This window comes from Eucalyptus grandis, chromosome 6, assembly GCF_016545825.1.
Source record: "Eucalyptus grandis isolate ANBG69807.140 chromosome 6, ASM1654582v1, whole genome shotgun sequence".
In the NCBI taxonomy this organism is placed as follows: domain Eukaryota; kingdom Viridiplantae; phylum Streptophyta; class Magnoliopsida; order Myrtales; family Myrtaceae; genus Eucalyptus; species Eucalyptus grandis.
Window position 1 is genome coordinate 22,202,247 of NC_052617.1, and position 16,473 is coordinate 22,218,719.

The 16,473-nt window shown below is 39.6% G+C and overlaps 2 protein-coding genes across 2 annotated transcripts; one reads left to right on the forward strand and one right to left on the reverse strand.

Moving 5' to 3' along the window:
• Window positions 1–3,304: 3,304 nt before the first annotated feature.
• LOC104432551 lies at window positions 3,305–5,369 on the forward strand. Its single transcript, XM_010045008.3, has 3 exons — window positions 3,305–3,799; window positions 3,907–4,586; window positions 5,141–5,369. The coding sequence occupies exons 1-3, from the start codon at window positions 3,437–3,439 to the stop codon at window positions 5,163–5,165; spliced, it is 1,068 nt and encodes a 355-aa protein (XP_010043310.1). The 5' UTR covers window positions 3,305–3,436; the 3' UTR covers window positions 5,166–5,369.
• Window positions 5,370–6,706: 1,337 nt separating this feature from the next.
• LOC104435272 (leucine-rich repeat receptor-like protein kinase PXL1) lies at window positions 6,707–10,104 on the reverse strand. The gene is made up of 2 exons (XM_039315222.1): window positions 7,391–10,104; window positions 6,707–7,304 (listed from the first exon to the last, which is right to left on the reverse strand). The coding sequence occupies exons 1-2, from the start codon at window positions 10,062–10,064 to the stop codon at window positions 6,895–6,897; spliced, it is 3,084 nt and encodes a 1,027-aa protein (XP_039171156.1). The 5' UTR covers window positions 10,065–10,104; the 3' UTR covers window positions 6,707–6,894.
• Window positions 10,105–16,473: the final 6,369 nt, after the last annotated feature.

The following is a 16,473-nucleotide window of genomic DNA, read 5'->3' on the forward strand; positions in this document are numbered from 1 at the left end:
ATAGATGTTTGACCAATGCCTCTAGGGCAGTTGTTAACGGAATCTACTTTCTTTCTTCTTCTTTTTTATAAATATTTTTCCAAAAATAATAGCTATTTGGGTTAGGTTGAAAGTAGTAACATGTGCAATCGATAATAAATAACAAAAAAGTTATTCAAAATTTCTCAATAAGCCACATCACAAAATACCATTCACAACCCCCTTTCATCTTAATAAATATAGATTATCCTTACTAATTGCTACTGACTAAGATCATTTCATTAATTTAACCATCCACTTCATACATGTCTAATAACTTTCCACTACTGGAGTTGATTAAAAAATTCGTGAATCCTACAATCCATATAAGCCCATTTAGATTGGTCCCATTCTTTTTGGGTTTGGTACTGGAGGCCCAAATCAGTCACTATAAAGTATCTATGATTATCTTATTCCTAGAGAACACCACGCCTCCTTTTGTCTTAATCATCCTCTTTTATGCTTCCTTTTGTCTTAATTATCCTCTTTTCTTCCCTCAAACAATCGACACCTTCTCATTTCACAGACTCCACCCTCTCCATTCTCTCATTCTCATCAGTTTCTGCCTATCGAGCTCCACCGCTCTATAAAGTCTCTCTCCTTCCCTCCTTCCCTCCCTCCCTCCCCCCCGGTTCCATTTCAGATATATCTAGCCCTCTCTATTCGCTTCTCTTCATTGCCGCTCAAGACTTCAGGAGGAGTTTATTCATGATGACTTGGATTCACGTGGACAATAAAAGCATGTTCTTCACTCAAAGTAGAACTATGGGGCATTTTTTTTTTCCTAACCTCAAATTGACAATTTCTTTGGATATTAGCAAACTCGTTGTGAAGGCAGATTCGTAAGCAATTATTTCTCTGCTTGAAAAATCAACTTCATCGCTCCATTTTGATGACGCATTCATTTCTCAAATTGAAAGAATATTGAAGTATTTTCAACAGGTCAAGATTTTCATTAATTTTAGCAAATGAAATGCATATATAGATTGGCTCATGTTTAATTAGAAAAGTAATGATGTGATTTTCGATCTATGTCCCTTTATTTATAAAAGAAAAAGACCCCTTCCTTGACCGTTTCAGTGCTACACTCTGTCAACCCCATCAAAATACTCACTCTAAGTTTTGCAGTTGACCAAGTAGTGCCGGCTTGGACTTTCCAAGTATAGAATTCACAGCTGCTACACCACATTCCGTTGCATCAATGACTATTACATTACACGCATTTACCACGTTTGCTTGCAATAATCTGCACACAACCTCGGGTGCGATAGCTATTACAGCCTATTTCCAAAACACAGTTGCCTCTTTTCTCCCTCTTAGTCTGCCGCTTTTAGAAGAGATCAACTATAAGTGAAATTAGTATATGTTAAGATTATATATATAATTTATATTATTCATAGATCTTGAATTGGAATTAGGCTTATTCCCTTCGATGTTTCAATTTTTTGTTTCTTTTCCAAACATTTTGTCAAAGTATTGATCAAATTCACTTCTGACTTTGTATAATCGATAAATGTAACTTCACATTTCAGCAGATGTTTGAAGATATTATGTTTCAATCACAACACATAGACTCAAACGATGTTGATTTCATCAAGGGCTACAACCCCGAGTCCAATAGAATGTCTGATGAAGAAATCCGCCCCAATCATCCAGATAAAACGGGATAGGAAATAATTTCACTACTACCCAAATCAAGGGCTACAACCCCTGAGTCAAAAATAAATTTTTAAACCATAATTTTCTTGAATAAAAAACTTATTAAATTAACAAAATTGAAATTATATTTCAATATAAATAATATTTGAATTCTAATTTAAGAAAATAAAAATTAAAAAAATTATTTTTAATTAATCTTATTTTAATTTCTATATTCAATTTTAATTCTATTTTATAATAAACATTCAATCTATAAATTAAATATTTACATTTATTATATATTTTAGGTATTTTTGTATTTTAAATATGTTAGTACAGTTTACTATTTGATAATTTTTTTATTAAAAATGATGAAAGGGAAAAAAAGAAATAATAATGAAAATAATATAAAAAAGGAAAAATATAATAAATAATAAATAATAAATAAATTAAGGAATAGTGTTACGAGATATTTTCATCGTCTTCATTTATGAAGATTTAGGTTCATTTATAATGATTTCAATATACTGCACCCGATTCACCAAATCTTGGACGGGGGGTATAATAAGCATTATAAATCATCTATGGGTTTTGTAGCATATTAATCTAAGATCCAGTTAGCATTAATGTAGTTATTAATACAACCAATAATCCTTATAAAGAAAACCACATTTCTAATACGGTTCAAATACCGCATTACCCTTATCAAAGCATTCCAATGATAAGCTGTATCAAGAAAAGTTCATTAAATGTATCAAACTTCCAATAACTTTCACATAATCAAGTTATGAGATGGTCTTTATGTTTCTTTAGACGAAGGTTAGCATCATAAGGAGTACTCACATGAATGATATCAAAATATCCAAACTTGTTATTATAAAATCCAACCCAAAAGTTTAAATTTATAGATGGAGGGAGACTGCACATATATAAAGACCATATAAACTCCATTGTCAAGTCACGTGGAATATTGTAATATCCCCTCTCTCGTGCAAGAGAATTAGAAGTGGCACATGCAAAATGGGTAGAAGTTGTGCTCTAATGCCATGTTAGAAGGTGTGACACAAAAGTTTTTGGATTGAATTTTCTAACAATCATCTTATCAAGACTCATATGACACTTTAATCCCATCTTTGCTCAGTTGGACCCCATAAATCGTATTTGCCCTCATGTTCGGTACATGCAGAACCTCATTCAAGGCCAATGTCTACATGAGCAAAACCTTGCCCTTCCCAAAACTCGCAGTAGGTCGAGAGTCTTCAAGATAGACATCATCTTCGTTAAAGACTTATGTGCCTAATAGCACCGGCGTCCACCGCCCATTCTTTAACATCGGCACCAATATTAGCTTGAGAAATGACCGCAGCAACAATGAATTTGGCACGTGAAAAACGAGGAATGATCTTGAGGCACCAGATCAATCTTGAGGAGCCAATTTCGCAGTGAAGCTGTCGCAAAGTTCAGATAATTTAGTTTTTATTATCACTAACGGAGTGGTCAGAATGACAAGGCATTGTCTTCTTGATAGGTTGTCGCCTTTTTTTATGAATGGCAATGTCTAATTTTAATTAGGGCCCTCCTGCTGGTATCAACAAGCCAACCTCCATAACAACTTCCCTGACAATTCGCAAGCACCCTTACAAACCGACCCTCCATAGAAATGACAGCGCAATTCCTTTTTAAAGTCCATGTTTTTCCTGTGAATGATTGATTCTCAACCAATCCTTAGCCCCTCGCCCCTCGCCATTGCCACGACCGGCGGCTTGCCGCGGTGACAACCATGGCTCCTTCTGTCTCTACCGGCAGGCTCCTCGAACTTAACCTCATATCGGCCCAAGATCTGGCCCCAGTGTCGAAATCCATGCGGACGTATGCGGTCGCGTGGGTCCATCCTGATCGGAAACTGACGACGAGGGTCGACGAGAAAGGGCACGCAAACCCTAACTGGAACGAGAAGTTTGTGTTTCGCGTGAATGATGTCTCTTTGGAGACCGACACCTGCGTGATTACCATCGAAATCTACGCATTGACTTGGCTTCGTGTGGTTCTCGTCGGGACGGTCCGAGCGCTCCTCAGCAGCCTCATTCCTCCGTCGACACGGACGCGGACCAAGAACACGCCCATGAGATTCATGACCTTGCAGGTATAGATCATTTGCTAAATGGAAACCATATAATCCTTTTGATATCAATTTTTTCAGCTTATGATATCTAATAATGTGGATCAAATTGTGAACACCACAATTTGCAGGTTCTGCGTCCATCGGGCCGGCCGCAAGGGGCAATAAATTTTGGCGTCTCGCTCATCAATAGCAGCATGCGCAGCATGCCATTGAACTCGGAGCTGAGCGCATCTTTGGCCTTCGACAGTGGTGAAGAGGCGGACCAAAAGGACAATAAAAAGGAACCTGGTAACGATGGGAACAAGAACTCACAGAAGGATGCCACGAAAATCCGCCTATGGCGGTCGCAGAGCGAGAGGACAAATGACTACTCCTACAATCCTGGAAGCACCGTTTGCAACGACTCGATGGTTGGGTTCAAGCAGACGAAAGGCGGGAGCTTGTTGGGGTCGATGGTATCCGATGTGGGCCCATCAGCGTCAATTGTGGCGGCCGCCATAGCCAAGGGGTTGCTACCCCCGAATAAGAACTACCGCGAGGAGGGCGAGAGCTCGATACTGCTCGACAATTGGACAGAGAACGATAGCAGCGAGGGCCTGAGGACCAAGATCGAGCGGTGGCGAACCGAATTGCCCCCGATCCATAACCGAGGCGGCAACGGCAAGAAGAATGCCAAAACGGGTGCGAACCAAGGTAGAGATCGTCCACGAAGGCACAGTGATGGAGGCGGATTGTTCTCGTGTTTCGGAAACGCGTACGGGTGCGAGTTCTCTATCAGTTGCGGTGGAGGCAGCACCAAGAAGATCAGGTATGGCGGAAGTTAATGTTTTTCTCGATCGAAGTATAAGAAGATGCCTACTGATTCCACAAAACAAGCGCGCATCTCCAATCTTTACGTGATTGAATTGTGTTTTGAGTGCGAGAAGGGAATTAAACATCAGTCTACCAATCAATATCAGAAGTGTCCTTTTGGGGCCTGTTGCTGCAATCTGATATTGATCTATGTGTAATTTCTTTTGGGACACTGAAGTTTTTTTTTTTTTTTTTTTTTTTTTTTTTTGGGGGGGGTTGGGACACTGAAGGATATGTATGTATTAATGTGAAAATTGTTGTCCAAGTGGTAGGATTTAATTTTTAAGAATGTTTTGGATCAGAGTTATATCTGAAAGAACATGTTTGCTCTATTAAGTCAATAGATTGGTTGCTTGCATTTGTATTAATGCAAACAGTATGTTCATATTACTATGTGTTTAACTCTTATAGAACCTAATTTGGATTGTGAAAAATCCTGAAAAATATGTGATTTTCCTATTGTGTTTAATAACAAATTCATAGGATGTATGACAAAATTTTTTGGCGCAGGGACGAGCCCAGTAGAGTTGGATGATCCCAGGACTGCGCAACTTCTTGCCTTGCACGCATGCTTAGTCTGTTTCAAGGGGAAAAAGAAAGCATCACTAGGAATTCGCAGAATTGTTAGAAATCATACTGGAAATATTGTATCGTAAAGGAAAGTGAAGGAAGTAGAGGGAAGATGACTTCTTCTGTTCCTGCAACTCTCATGTTAGCCTATTGTCAAATATAAAGTTTATCAAACTTAGGACTTTGTTAAGCGGTATTTTTTCAGTGCACTCGTCTTCTGCATCTAAAGATTTTCCATCCCTCTGCCATTGAGAGCTTCCCCAACCGGGACTCAGTTAGGTTCGGTTTTATCAATTCGATGTTGATTGACTTCAATTCCTACCCAATTCTTTAAGCACGTCGTGATCCAGCGCCAGCAATCTCCATTTGTAAGACCTCAACTTTGTTTCTGGAAAAATTCAGACCTCTCAGTCAATAAATAGCAGCACGGCACTTGAGTTTTTAGGATCCATGCAAAAAGAATTGGTTTCTAGAGAAGGCACTTTGGCTTTCTCAAGGAGGTTGACAAATAATGATATAGCTGAGCGTATATTACAGCTTTTGAGAGATCATCTCGAGTCTCAACTTTTGTCTTGGAGTTTTCTTTTCAAGCTCAAGCGCCTGACAGATGCAAAGCTTTAAGACATTTTTCAAACATATTTCACCAGACATCGAGTTCATAATGGTAGCATTACAGCAATGCAGTCACACTATAAACACACCCAAATGCTAGAGTGATGACAAACGGTAGTTGCACAATTCCGTGTGTTTTGCCTGTATTAGCGTGTTTGCATTCTGTTGTTCTAGATGAACTGTTGAGATGCTTACAGACGGAGAGAAATGTACGATAGCAATTATTAGTCGATGGATTCAAAATGAGTTTGTTCCAGCATAAGGCTTAGTAAAGCAAATGGCGGACTGAAAATCAGTCTGTCACCAATATTTTTCTAGCTTAAGATTTAGTATATCGAGTGACCAGTAATTTCATTGCTAACCTACTGTTGATGGATATGTTTAGTTCATTGTTTGGGTTAGCAATAGTCCTGCTGAATCAGGACCTATCCGATCAGTCTCTTTTGTTAGAACATATCGAGATGTTGGGTTCTGCCCACTGCTCGTGACTTGAGATCCAAACTCAATCTCAGATCGTGGTAATTGGGCTAGAGATGAAAGAAGTGAAGCTAGATTTGGCATTCGCAACTAGATGCTCATCTGTTGAAGTATACCTTGTCACAAGGATCTATCACTGTCAAGATCGTTCAAATTAGCAGGTTTAAAAGTTCCAGTGTGCCATATGACAGTGCCGATTTGCCAATTTAGATTCGGTAAATGGGCTGTTTCACCTCTTCAATCAAAATCAACAGTGCAAATCTGTCTTCTTCAGGGACCGGCTTTTATGGCCATACCTGAGATATTGAAGTTCAAAATGAACTTATTGACCTCAAGTACTTTGCCAAAACTGCAGCATGAATGGGCAAAAATAGAGCAATTCCATTGTAAAGCAATTAGAAATGTAAATGGATTCCTTTATACCTTATTTGTTTCTTTAGCTGGACCAACATGGTCAACATGAACAACTGATAAGCAAATCAGAAGCTTCCCCGATGGTCAAATGCCCCGGTTCATGCAAATTTAATCGAATCTAGTCAAAGGAAAAAGAAATTTACATCACGAGGATCTGCATATGCTATCAACCTTAGGAAGTTAATGTTGTTCTACAGGAGGCCGACTACGGGCGAAGTAGTGAAAATTGGCTTCTCTTTGCCAGCATTTGATGCATCGCCATAGCAGACACTTTTCCTGCGTGGCTTTGCCTCTCCTAGCATCATCAGGACATCCCGCATGGAAGGCCGCTCCTTGGGAAGCTTCGCTGTGCAGAGAAGCGCAACCCGCAGGACAAGAAGCATCTCTTCTTGGACGGGTTTGCACTGGCCGGCTATGCTGGCGTCCAGCGCTTCTTCCACGGTTTTGTTGTCCTTGATCTTGGTCCGAACCCACTGGACTATGTCTATGGACTCTCCGAACGATGGGTCCAAGGGCGTTTTTCCTGTTAGGAGCTCAAGAAGGACGACCCCATAACTGTATATGTCGCTCTTCTCATCTACTTTCAAGGTGTATCCATACTCTGCAATAGAAAGGCGCAACTGTTATTGATCTATATTCCTAATCGATTTGTTAATCTTAAAGACTGTGAACGAGATTGATACTAACCAGGTGCTATGTATCCGTAGGATCCGGCCACCATCGAAACAGTCTCATTCTTGTGGATCATCATCCTCGCCAACCCGAAATCTGCAATCTTCGCCTCGAGATTTTTGTCAAGCAAGATGTTATTCGACTTGATGTCCCGGTGGATGATTGGCGGATGGCAATCGTAGTGGAGATAGTTCAGGCCTTGCGCCACTCCGACTGCGATGTTGTACCTTGAGACCCAGTCGACCAGCAACTTCCCAGCTTGCTTGTCGTGCAATGCTGTCCCAAGGTTGCCGTTCGGCATGTATTCGTAAACCATCATCACGTCACTCTCGTTGTGAAGATACCCTAATAAACGTACGATGTTGCGGTGCCGGAGCCGTCCTAGGAGATTCACTTCCTGCAACAGATCGGAGCCGTTCTCTAGATCGGAACCTGATCTCCAGAGCTTCTTGACTGCCACGACAACGTGGGGCCGGTGCACTTCAGCCTTATAGACCATGCCAGTCCCGCCCATGCCGATCACATTGGATTCATTTATGCAAGCAAGGATATCGCTACTGGTGAAGCTAACCCTTTGGAAAGCCACCAGCCTCCAAGGCCATTCCTCATTTCCCCTCTTGAACCAGTCATAGAAGAAACCATCATACAAGTACCACCTTCTGTATAGAATCCTCCCAGCGAAAAATGCCAGACTAAGGGATAAAATCACGGACGCCCCGATGGCGAATCCGATGAGGACGTGATATATGTGCATGCCTCTTTTATTTCCTAAAGTTGCAGCAGACTTTTTCAAACACGGTGGAAGAACCCCGCCGCAGAGTCCAGGATTGCCTTCTAATTCAGAAGGATTGATGTTATCAAACATGCCACTTGATGGAATGGAGCCAACGAGTTTATTGTACGACACATTAAACGTCTCTAATGTAGGCGAGCTTCCGATAACTTCCGGTATTTGACCAGCCAAAGAGTTGTTGGACAGATCAAGAATGGCCAATGTGGGCATAGTGGAAATCGCCCTGGGGATGCCACCGGTCAACCTGTTGTTTCTGAGATTAAGTTTGACCAGTTTCTTGCACGATGCTATGCTCACCGGGATATTACCCGAGAAACGGTTGTTTGAGAGGTCGAGCACCGAGAGCGATGGGCAATCTTGGAACTGGTCTGGGATGTTGCCTCTCAGGTTGTTGTCGGAAGCAATGAAGCTCTGGAGTTTGGAAATGGAAAAGATACTAGAAGGAACAGAGGAGTCTAGGTGATTGTATGACAAATCGACAAAAGAAAGCGAAGTAGAGAGGGCAATGTCTTGTGGGATCTCACCAGAGAAGTTATTATAAGCTAATTCTAGCCTTTGAAGGTTTGGCAGATTTCCGAGGCCAATCGGAATCGTCCCAGATAGAATATTTTGCTGGATGCGAACTCTAATTAATGAAGCACAGCTCGAGAGGCCCATAGGGATCGGGCCCGAGAAGGAGTTGTTGAAGAGGATAAGCTTAGTGAGGTTGCCTGAATTGCACAATCCTTCAGGGATCTCACCGGATAACAAGTTTGATGATACGTCTAGCCACTGGAGTGGCGAGTTCTTGCCGAGATTGGATGGCAATGTACCCTTGAACGAGTTCTTCCACAGCTCCAGCACCTGCAAGTTGGTCAACTCCCCGAGACCTTGTGGGATCGACCCACTTAGTTGATTGCACATCAGGTTGAAAAGCTGCAAATTCTTCAAGTTTTCTAGCTCTACTGGAATCTCCCCTGTGATTTTATTGTCGGAGAGATCTAGGAAGATCAATGACGAAATGTTGCCAATTTCCGGGGGAATCTTTCCCTCGAAATTGTTTGAGAACAGATACATGGTAGTGAGCTTTCGCAAGCTCCCCAATGCAGCTGGAATCTGTCCACCGAGAGTGCCAACCGCCAAGTCGAGATACCGGAGATTCGTAAGGTTCCCGAACTCAGGAGGAATCCCACCCTCGAAATCATTGTAACCCATGATGATCGTCTCTAGAGACGACAACTGCCCGAGTTCTCCGGGGATTGGCCCAGTAAGGTTATTCCCCGAAAGCCCGAGGTACTTCAGATTCTGCAGGTTCTTGAAGGACGTCGGTATTGAGCCCTCAAAGAAGTTACCCCTCAAATCTAAGCTCTCGAGAGCTGTTGCACTCCCGAGATCCTCTGGAAGAGGGCCAGCGAAGTTATTGCTCGAAGCATTGACTTGCACTAGTCCTCTGACCCTTCCCAGGCCTACAGGAAAGCTGCCAACAAAATTATTCTGGCTCACATCGATGCTCTGCAGTGAGGTCACATTGGAGAGAGCTCTCGACAATGTTGATTCAAATGCGTTACAGGACAAGTTGATGTGAGAAAGACTGTGTAGCTCTTGAATCTGATCAGAAACACTGCCACTCAGGTTCATGTTGGAAAGGTTGAGCTTCTCCACGAACCCTTTTGAGTTGCATGAGACTCCAGTCCAGTTGCATTGGATTGCGCCACCTTCTGGTGTGCCGCTTGGGGCTTTCCAATCTTTAAGGCAGTCTAAAGGGTCGGTCAGGCTGGATTTTATTGAGAGCAAAGTTGAAAGTTCATCATTGGGTGTGGTTTGAGCTCCCTCAGCAAAAACAAGAGAGAGGCCAATGGAACAGTAGAAGAGCAGCAGTTGGAGTTGCATTTTTTTCAGTGTCTTGCTGTTCTTCATGGACTGCTCTGGGGTTCGTCTGTTCTAGTTGTGTGGCATTTTCGGCTTTGTGGAACAAAGAAGAGATGGGTATGAAATGGGTATTAATATATGCATGCTTATATGGTTCTTTGAGGAATTATAATAAAATTAGTGATCAGTCTGATTAATGTATATAACAATAGCCCGTAACAAGACAAAGTGAGAGAGAGAGAGAGAGAGAGAGAGAGAGATAATGAGGCTTGTTGTGAGTTGAGTTCGTGGGTTCAGGGGATCTTAACCCAGCTAAGAATCAGCAAGAGATGAGTGTAAAGCTTTGGACTTATTGAGATTCTCAGAGACATGAAAACATGGGAGGGAATATGTCTCAGAAGAGTTGAAGTGGTTGGTGGTACTTTGGTTCTTCTATAATTGATTCATGATGGTCAACTAGAGAAGTATTATTAGTTAATAATTGACCTGTACTCCTGATTTCTCTAATACTACTTCTGTCAGTCATTTTTCATGGATTCTGGGCATTTCGGTTCTGAAACTGCGGAGAGGTGAAAAGTATTATAACTACTGTAGATGGACTGCATTCCTGTCCTAAAAACAAGTCGTCTGATCCATCTTCATGTTCTGCTTCTTCCATGACATTTTGTGAATCTAATAAGGTATTGTCCATGAGCATGTTATTTTTCCGCTCTGGTCGTGGCTTACCCACATACATATGGTTTGTGTGTGTACCTGTACAACAGTCCACATTTGAGTACTGTAAGATCGAAGACTTAGCCAAAATCCAGTATTAGAGAAGATGGCTTTTGTATGAATTGATCTTGACTAAAGCTGTCGATATGGGGAATACTGATGTAGGGCAGTACTGGTTAGATTCTTTGGAGAAAGGGAATCTGTGCTATAAAAATCACGATGGATGAATGAGGAACCTAATTATCGAGAAGGATAAATATAGGCAATAATGAAAGATGCCATGTCTAATAAGTCAAATATCATATAGTGTTGTATGGGATTTTCCAGCAAGTGGAACCATCGAATATACCAAGTTAAATGAGTGACAGAAGTAATATTGTAGACTATGTTTAGATACACTAATACCTTTATCAGCGAACTTCTTTCGTGCAAATTTACCAGTAAACTCCAAACCAAAGCTATGTCACCCTGCTCTCATGTCTGTCATAATGGTAACTTACATGTATAAAACAAGGAGGAAGAAGACAACGCTTTCAATCCCACTCTTAACTTTCTTTCTGCAAATTTTGCATTACCAGGTAAGCATTTAATTGTAAATTTCTGCTCTCTCTTTTTTTTTTTTCTTTTTTTCTAAGTAGGTTTTTTTCCCCTTTCTTTGGCTATTTTTGTTTATTTTCCTTTCATATGTTTGATAGGACAGGCGAGGTAAGAATCAACCCATGTCCCAAAAAAGAAGACTAAAATTATGACAGACATCTTGGAACTTTCTTCTGTCAGAATTTGTGTCTCTGATTGAATGACTGAAATGAATTTAAAGAGAGAGAGAGAGAGAGGTTTCATGGTGGCTGCAATAAAGTGAGAAAAATAATCATTTCTGCAAGGTTATCACTACAACAATCATTGTCCTTACCCACCAAACCCCTTTCTCTCTCTCTCAAAGAACAAATGCCGCCGATTATCTTAAAATCCTTCACATGCAAATGCATCTGGCTTTTCAATTATCTTTAGTCCATCAATCTTTATAAATCGATCACATAATGAATCAATGATTCTTTTACCAAACATTAAATAACGAGAGATAGCTCAAGCCATGAAGGTGGATAGAAGCTGGAGCCCATGTGCAAAGAGCAGCTTCTCTGTGGTACCATTATTGAAAGAGAGCAGAAGAGCTGCACCCTCCAAATTGCCATCTGGAAGGTGCTTCCAGTGTCACAATTTTTGTGGACCTTTTCACTTATTTATTTATTTATCCTTTTCTTTTGGAGGCTAATAATTTTTTTTTTCAATATCATATTGAGAACTTCACATGGCCATTCCACGCCAAAGCCACCGCCAAGTTCCATCATTCCATCATCGGTTGTTGGCTGCACGGGAGCTTTGCACGATGGGAGGAGCTTTTTGGCTCCTCTTGGAGGCTTATGGAATTATTTAGATTATTTTGCTTAATTAACAAAAATAATAATAATTGGGGTAGAAAGCTGGGGTGATGTTCTTTTGCAAAAGAAGTTAGCCGAACGACATGAGGTTCCATCATTGCCTATCAATCTCTTTTGACCTTGGTAAAAGTGGAAAATATATTTATTTTATCGTTGGTGCGTAGATCATTGATTTTTCAATTACTTTAAGTGGGGCAAACACCGTGTGGCTCAACAAAATCCTTCATATTTTATAAGCAGAATTTTCTTGTTGATTACTCTACTTCATCTAATAGCACTCATAACTAGCTATGCATGACACAGTAGAAACGAGGATAAATATATGTGAATTTATTAGAGAAAAATCCTTTAGATGCTAGCAATCATTTTAGAGTCAGACCTTTAGGCTGCATTTATTTGTTTCAGCTTTTTCATCGGATGAACAAGGTCATATAAAGATATAGATCGAATTGAATAAAGATGGAATTTCTAATAATTTATACAATGTTTGATATATGTCTTGGATTAAATGTCTAATGTTCTGATGTATTGAATGTTCACATAATGGCTCTTGCTGCCGGTACATACATCCCGCCCCACTCTCCTTCTTGCTCCCCACCTTCTCCTCATCTTTGCCCATGTCGGATTGAATGTTGATGTTAGATCTCTGAACCATCGGGATATCTAATCTTCTTGGCATCACCACCGTGCTAAATCTTCAGCATCCACCCGGTCCCCCTCCATCTTCATCATGGGCCTACGGAAAAATTATGGAAAAAAAGTCTTAAATTTATTATATTAGTGCTAAATTATTCACAAACATTTCAATTTAACTAATTGAGTTATAAAAATCTTTCAATTAATTGTCAATTTAGTGAGCCAACGCGCCCATAGTGGGGTGGGTAAACATTTTTGGATAATTTGTTAATGTAGTCTATCCGAATAATTTGACCAAAGATCGCTAATATAAACAACAACCATTCTACATTACAAGATTCAATACTAACATAGATAATTTTTTTTTTTTAAATTTTCAATATTTTTCAAATTTTTATTTTCTTCTCTTTTACTAATTTCTTTTTTTTTTTTTTTTTTTTCACTGTGACCAATGAGGCTGTAAAGCCCTTGTCAATCACTAACAAAGGTTGCAGCCCTCACCCAAATCTAAAGGAGGCTAGCCTCATCGAAGGCCTCCATGGTCTAGGGAGTCTTACCTTCGCCTGACTAGCAAGGCTATAGCAAGACCTAGGTGAAGGTTTTGTGGCCAGTGAGCTCCAGTGACCCTTGCTGGTCACAATAAAACTTCAAAAAGAAAAGAAGGAAAAGACAAGAACATAAAATAAAAGAAAAAATAATAAAAATTCAGAAAACATTAAAAAGTTGAAAAAATTGTCTGTTAGTGATTTCCTAGCCAAATTTGGTGAGATGAACTACATTGACAAATTATTAAAAAGTTTCAGAACTAAATTGGTCAAATTGAAGGTTTATGATTGAGTTGGCATAAATGCAATTAGTTTATGACTCTCTCTTTTTGGTAATTATCAATTTGACCATTAACCATTGGATTTTGGGTTCATCCCCTTTATTCATCCTTGTTGTCTCTATTCCCATTTGTGAAAGATAAATCTTGTTTCTTGTCGGCCCTTTTTTTTTTTAAACATCATAAATAAATGCGACTTTTGTTCCTAAAGTTTCTTCTCTGTCGTCGCATTCACATGGGTGTGGGGAAACGTTTCCAAAATTCCACCGCAGTCGCCATTCGCTACCCCCTCATTCTAGATAGTGATTTGAAGATATCTGGTTGGATCGAGGATACTACATGAATCCTTTCTCATGAAATTAAGCTAGAAAGGGCTTTGGGGATAATTATATCAAACGAAACAGGTAATCCATAGGGATGACTTGGAAATAGAAATCAGACAGCTCTCTATACATATCAGAAAAGGGTGTTTTCGCAGAGTCAGAATATATTTGTTGGGTGGCCAGACGAGCAAGGTGATTGCCACCCTATCCTCGCGTCGACACCAAGGTTGAGGCCGGGCAGACGAAGGTGTGGTGACTCGTGGGGCGGAGGTGCATTAGATAGAGTTCCTTCGTGGCCAAAGTCAAGTCGAGCTCCACTATGGCTGAGATCCAGTCGAGCTCTGTAGAGTTGAGGTCAATCATGGAGGGACTCTAGATTTAGCCAAGATCAAGTCAAGCTCGTCTCCATGACGAGTCTCGCTGGTGTTAACGAAACAGTGGTCCGTGAGAGTGGCGATCATGGGTGTATAAGAGGTACGGAGGAAAGAGATGAGTGTGAGACATATCCTATTTGGATATATCCATCATTTGATAATGATGAATTTATTTTATTAGGATTATATCTGGACATATTCGGATTTTGAGATGCCAAATATGATCAACATTATCTTATCTAGTGTCATATAATCCCACCAAATGCTGTTTTACCTTTTTTTTTATTTTTTCTTTCTCTTTGACAATATGCTAGGAATCACCTTATAGACAAAAAATAATAATAATAATAATAATAATAATAATAATAATAATAATAATAATAATAATAAAAAAAAAAAAAATACCGGTTGTGGGTAGGAAGATAAATAGCATATGTATCAAATAATTGCATTATTGGATGAGTACATCCTGGCAAAACTCCTTGCTATATATAGTCTTACTAAAACTCGCTGTCCAATCGTCTTATTGATTGTTCGAAATTTTGGAAAGGTTGACAACATTTTACTAGATATAAGAATTACTTTAAATTAAATAAGATGACGAGTTTTTTTCGAATGTACTTAATTTTCCCAAATCTCATGGTCCACTTTTAGGGTATAAAGTGATTTAAACATGGTCATGAAAATCTTGAGAGTGCGGGAAAGTTTTAATTGTTCCATGTCAAATTATATTTTCAAAAGGATAGAATTACAAGTTTTTTTTTTTAATGAATCAAAACTTTATTAATGGTATATATTTAAGATGCGAAGAATATTCTGAGTTATTAGTACGACCCTATTTTCTAGAAATCTATCATCTTAAAACCTTTTTCTTTATTGGGTCGCATGTTCAGGAATTTCAAGTCATGAGCTTTTTATAGGTGAAATAATCGCAATCTTAAAGAACGGCGAACTCATCCACAATCAAAAGCTAGGCAAATTTTTTAAAAATATGATGTGACGTATCTAGCTTTTCTAGACAAAAGTGGTGCGAATTTTATACAGTGGCGAGATTTAGTAGTAAAGGTTTTGTACCGATGGTTTCTTTTTTTTTTTTTTTTTTTTCCTTTACTCCTCTCTTTTATGATCATGTGTGTGATAATCAATAATGATCGAATCCCGAACATGGTGCCCCTTTCCCCAATGGCTTTATTAGTAGGATCGCATGCTTGTTAGCTACCAATGATATGTTGTCAACAATGTGGTTCAACGAGCTCACCCAATTTGGCAATGAGCTCGGTCATTGCTAGAGGTCACAAGCTTGCCAATCATGAGCAAGCTCGAGTCTCACTACTAGTTGTTGCAAGCTCGCCAACCTTAGGGAAGCTCGAGCCTCACCATCGGAGGATGTGAGCTCATGGGCAAACTGATCTAATGAGGCTCAACCTCATCGGGAAAATGAAGAAAAGAAAAAGAAAAGGAAAGGAAAGAAAAAAAATTAAAATTTTTGAAATTTTTAAAATAAAAATAATTAAAAAATTCAAAATTTTTAAAAACATATAATTTTATAGGAGCAAATGTTTTATCAATCAAGTACTAGAACACAAGTGCCGAGAACATGGTCTTTATACATCTGGCCCAAGGGTTGAGGCTGTAACTTGATTGTTGGGCACCTGAGCACGGTCTTTCTCCACCCAAGCTTGGGTGCCAGAGCGTTGGGTACAAGTACCAAGGGTTTGAGGTCGACCTTGATAGACTCGAATGTGGGCGTTGAGGGCCTAGCACTCAACCTAACTACTAGAGGGTTAATGCTGAATGTTGGGAATTGATAATTAACACTAGTGTTCCCATGCTCAAGTATAGAATTTCAAATTTAAGCATCAATATTTATTAATATTTCGAAAAAATGTTTTCTGATTTTTATAAAGAAAAATTATTTTTCTAAATTTAAATTTTGGTTAGAAAACCTTTTTCGTTAGCTTATGCTTAAATCAATTGCCGGAAAATATATTCCGCAAAACAGACACCGGAAAAACGATCCACAATCTGCTGGAACCGAAATTATTGAAATTTTGTCTAACTAAGTCGGCCCGTGTCCTTTTCCAGGCCCGATGGGCTTAACCCGTATCCATTTTAATGAGCAATATATAAATTTGAGGGCCAGTCCGGTTA

Coding starts and splice junctions, on each gene's coding strand:
- LOC104432551 (XM_010045008.3), top strand. CDS start 3,437: ATGGCTCCTTCTGTCTCTACCGGCAGGCTCCTCGAACTTAACCTCATA. Junction 3,800..3,906: donor TGAGATTCATGACCTTGCAG/GTATAGATCATT, acceptor CACAATTTGCAG/GTTCTGCGTCCATCGGGCCG. Junction 4,587..5,140: donor GGCAGCACCAAGAAGATCAG/GTATGGCGGAAG, acceptor TTTTTGGCGCAG/GGACGAGCCCAGTAGAGTTG.
- LOC104435272 (XM_039315222.1), bottom strand. CDS start 10,064: ATGAAGAACAGCAAGACACTGAAAAAAATGCAACTCCAACTGCTGCTC. Junction 7,305..7,390: donor CTACGGATACATAGCACCTG/GTTAGTATCAAT, acceptor TTTCTATTGCAG/AGTATGGATACACCTTGAAA.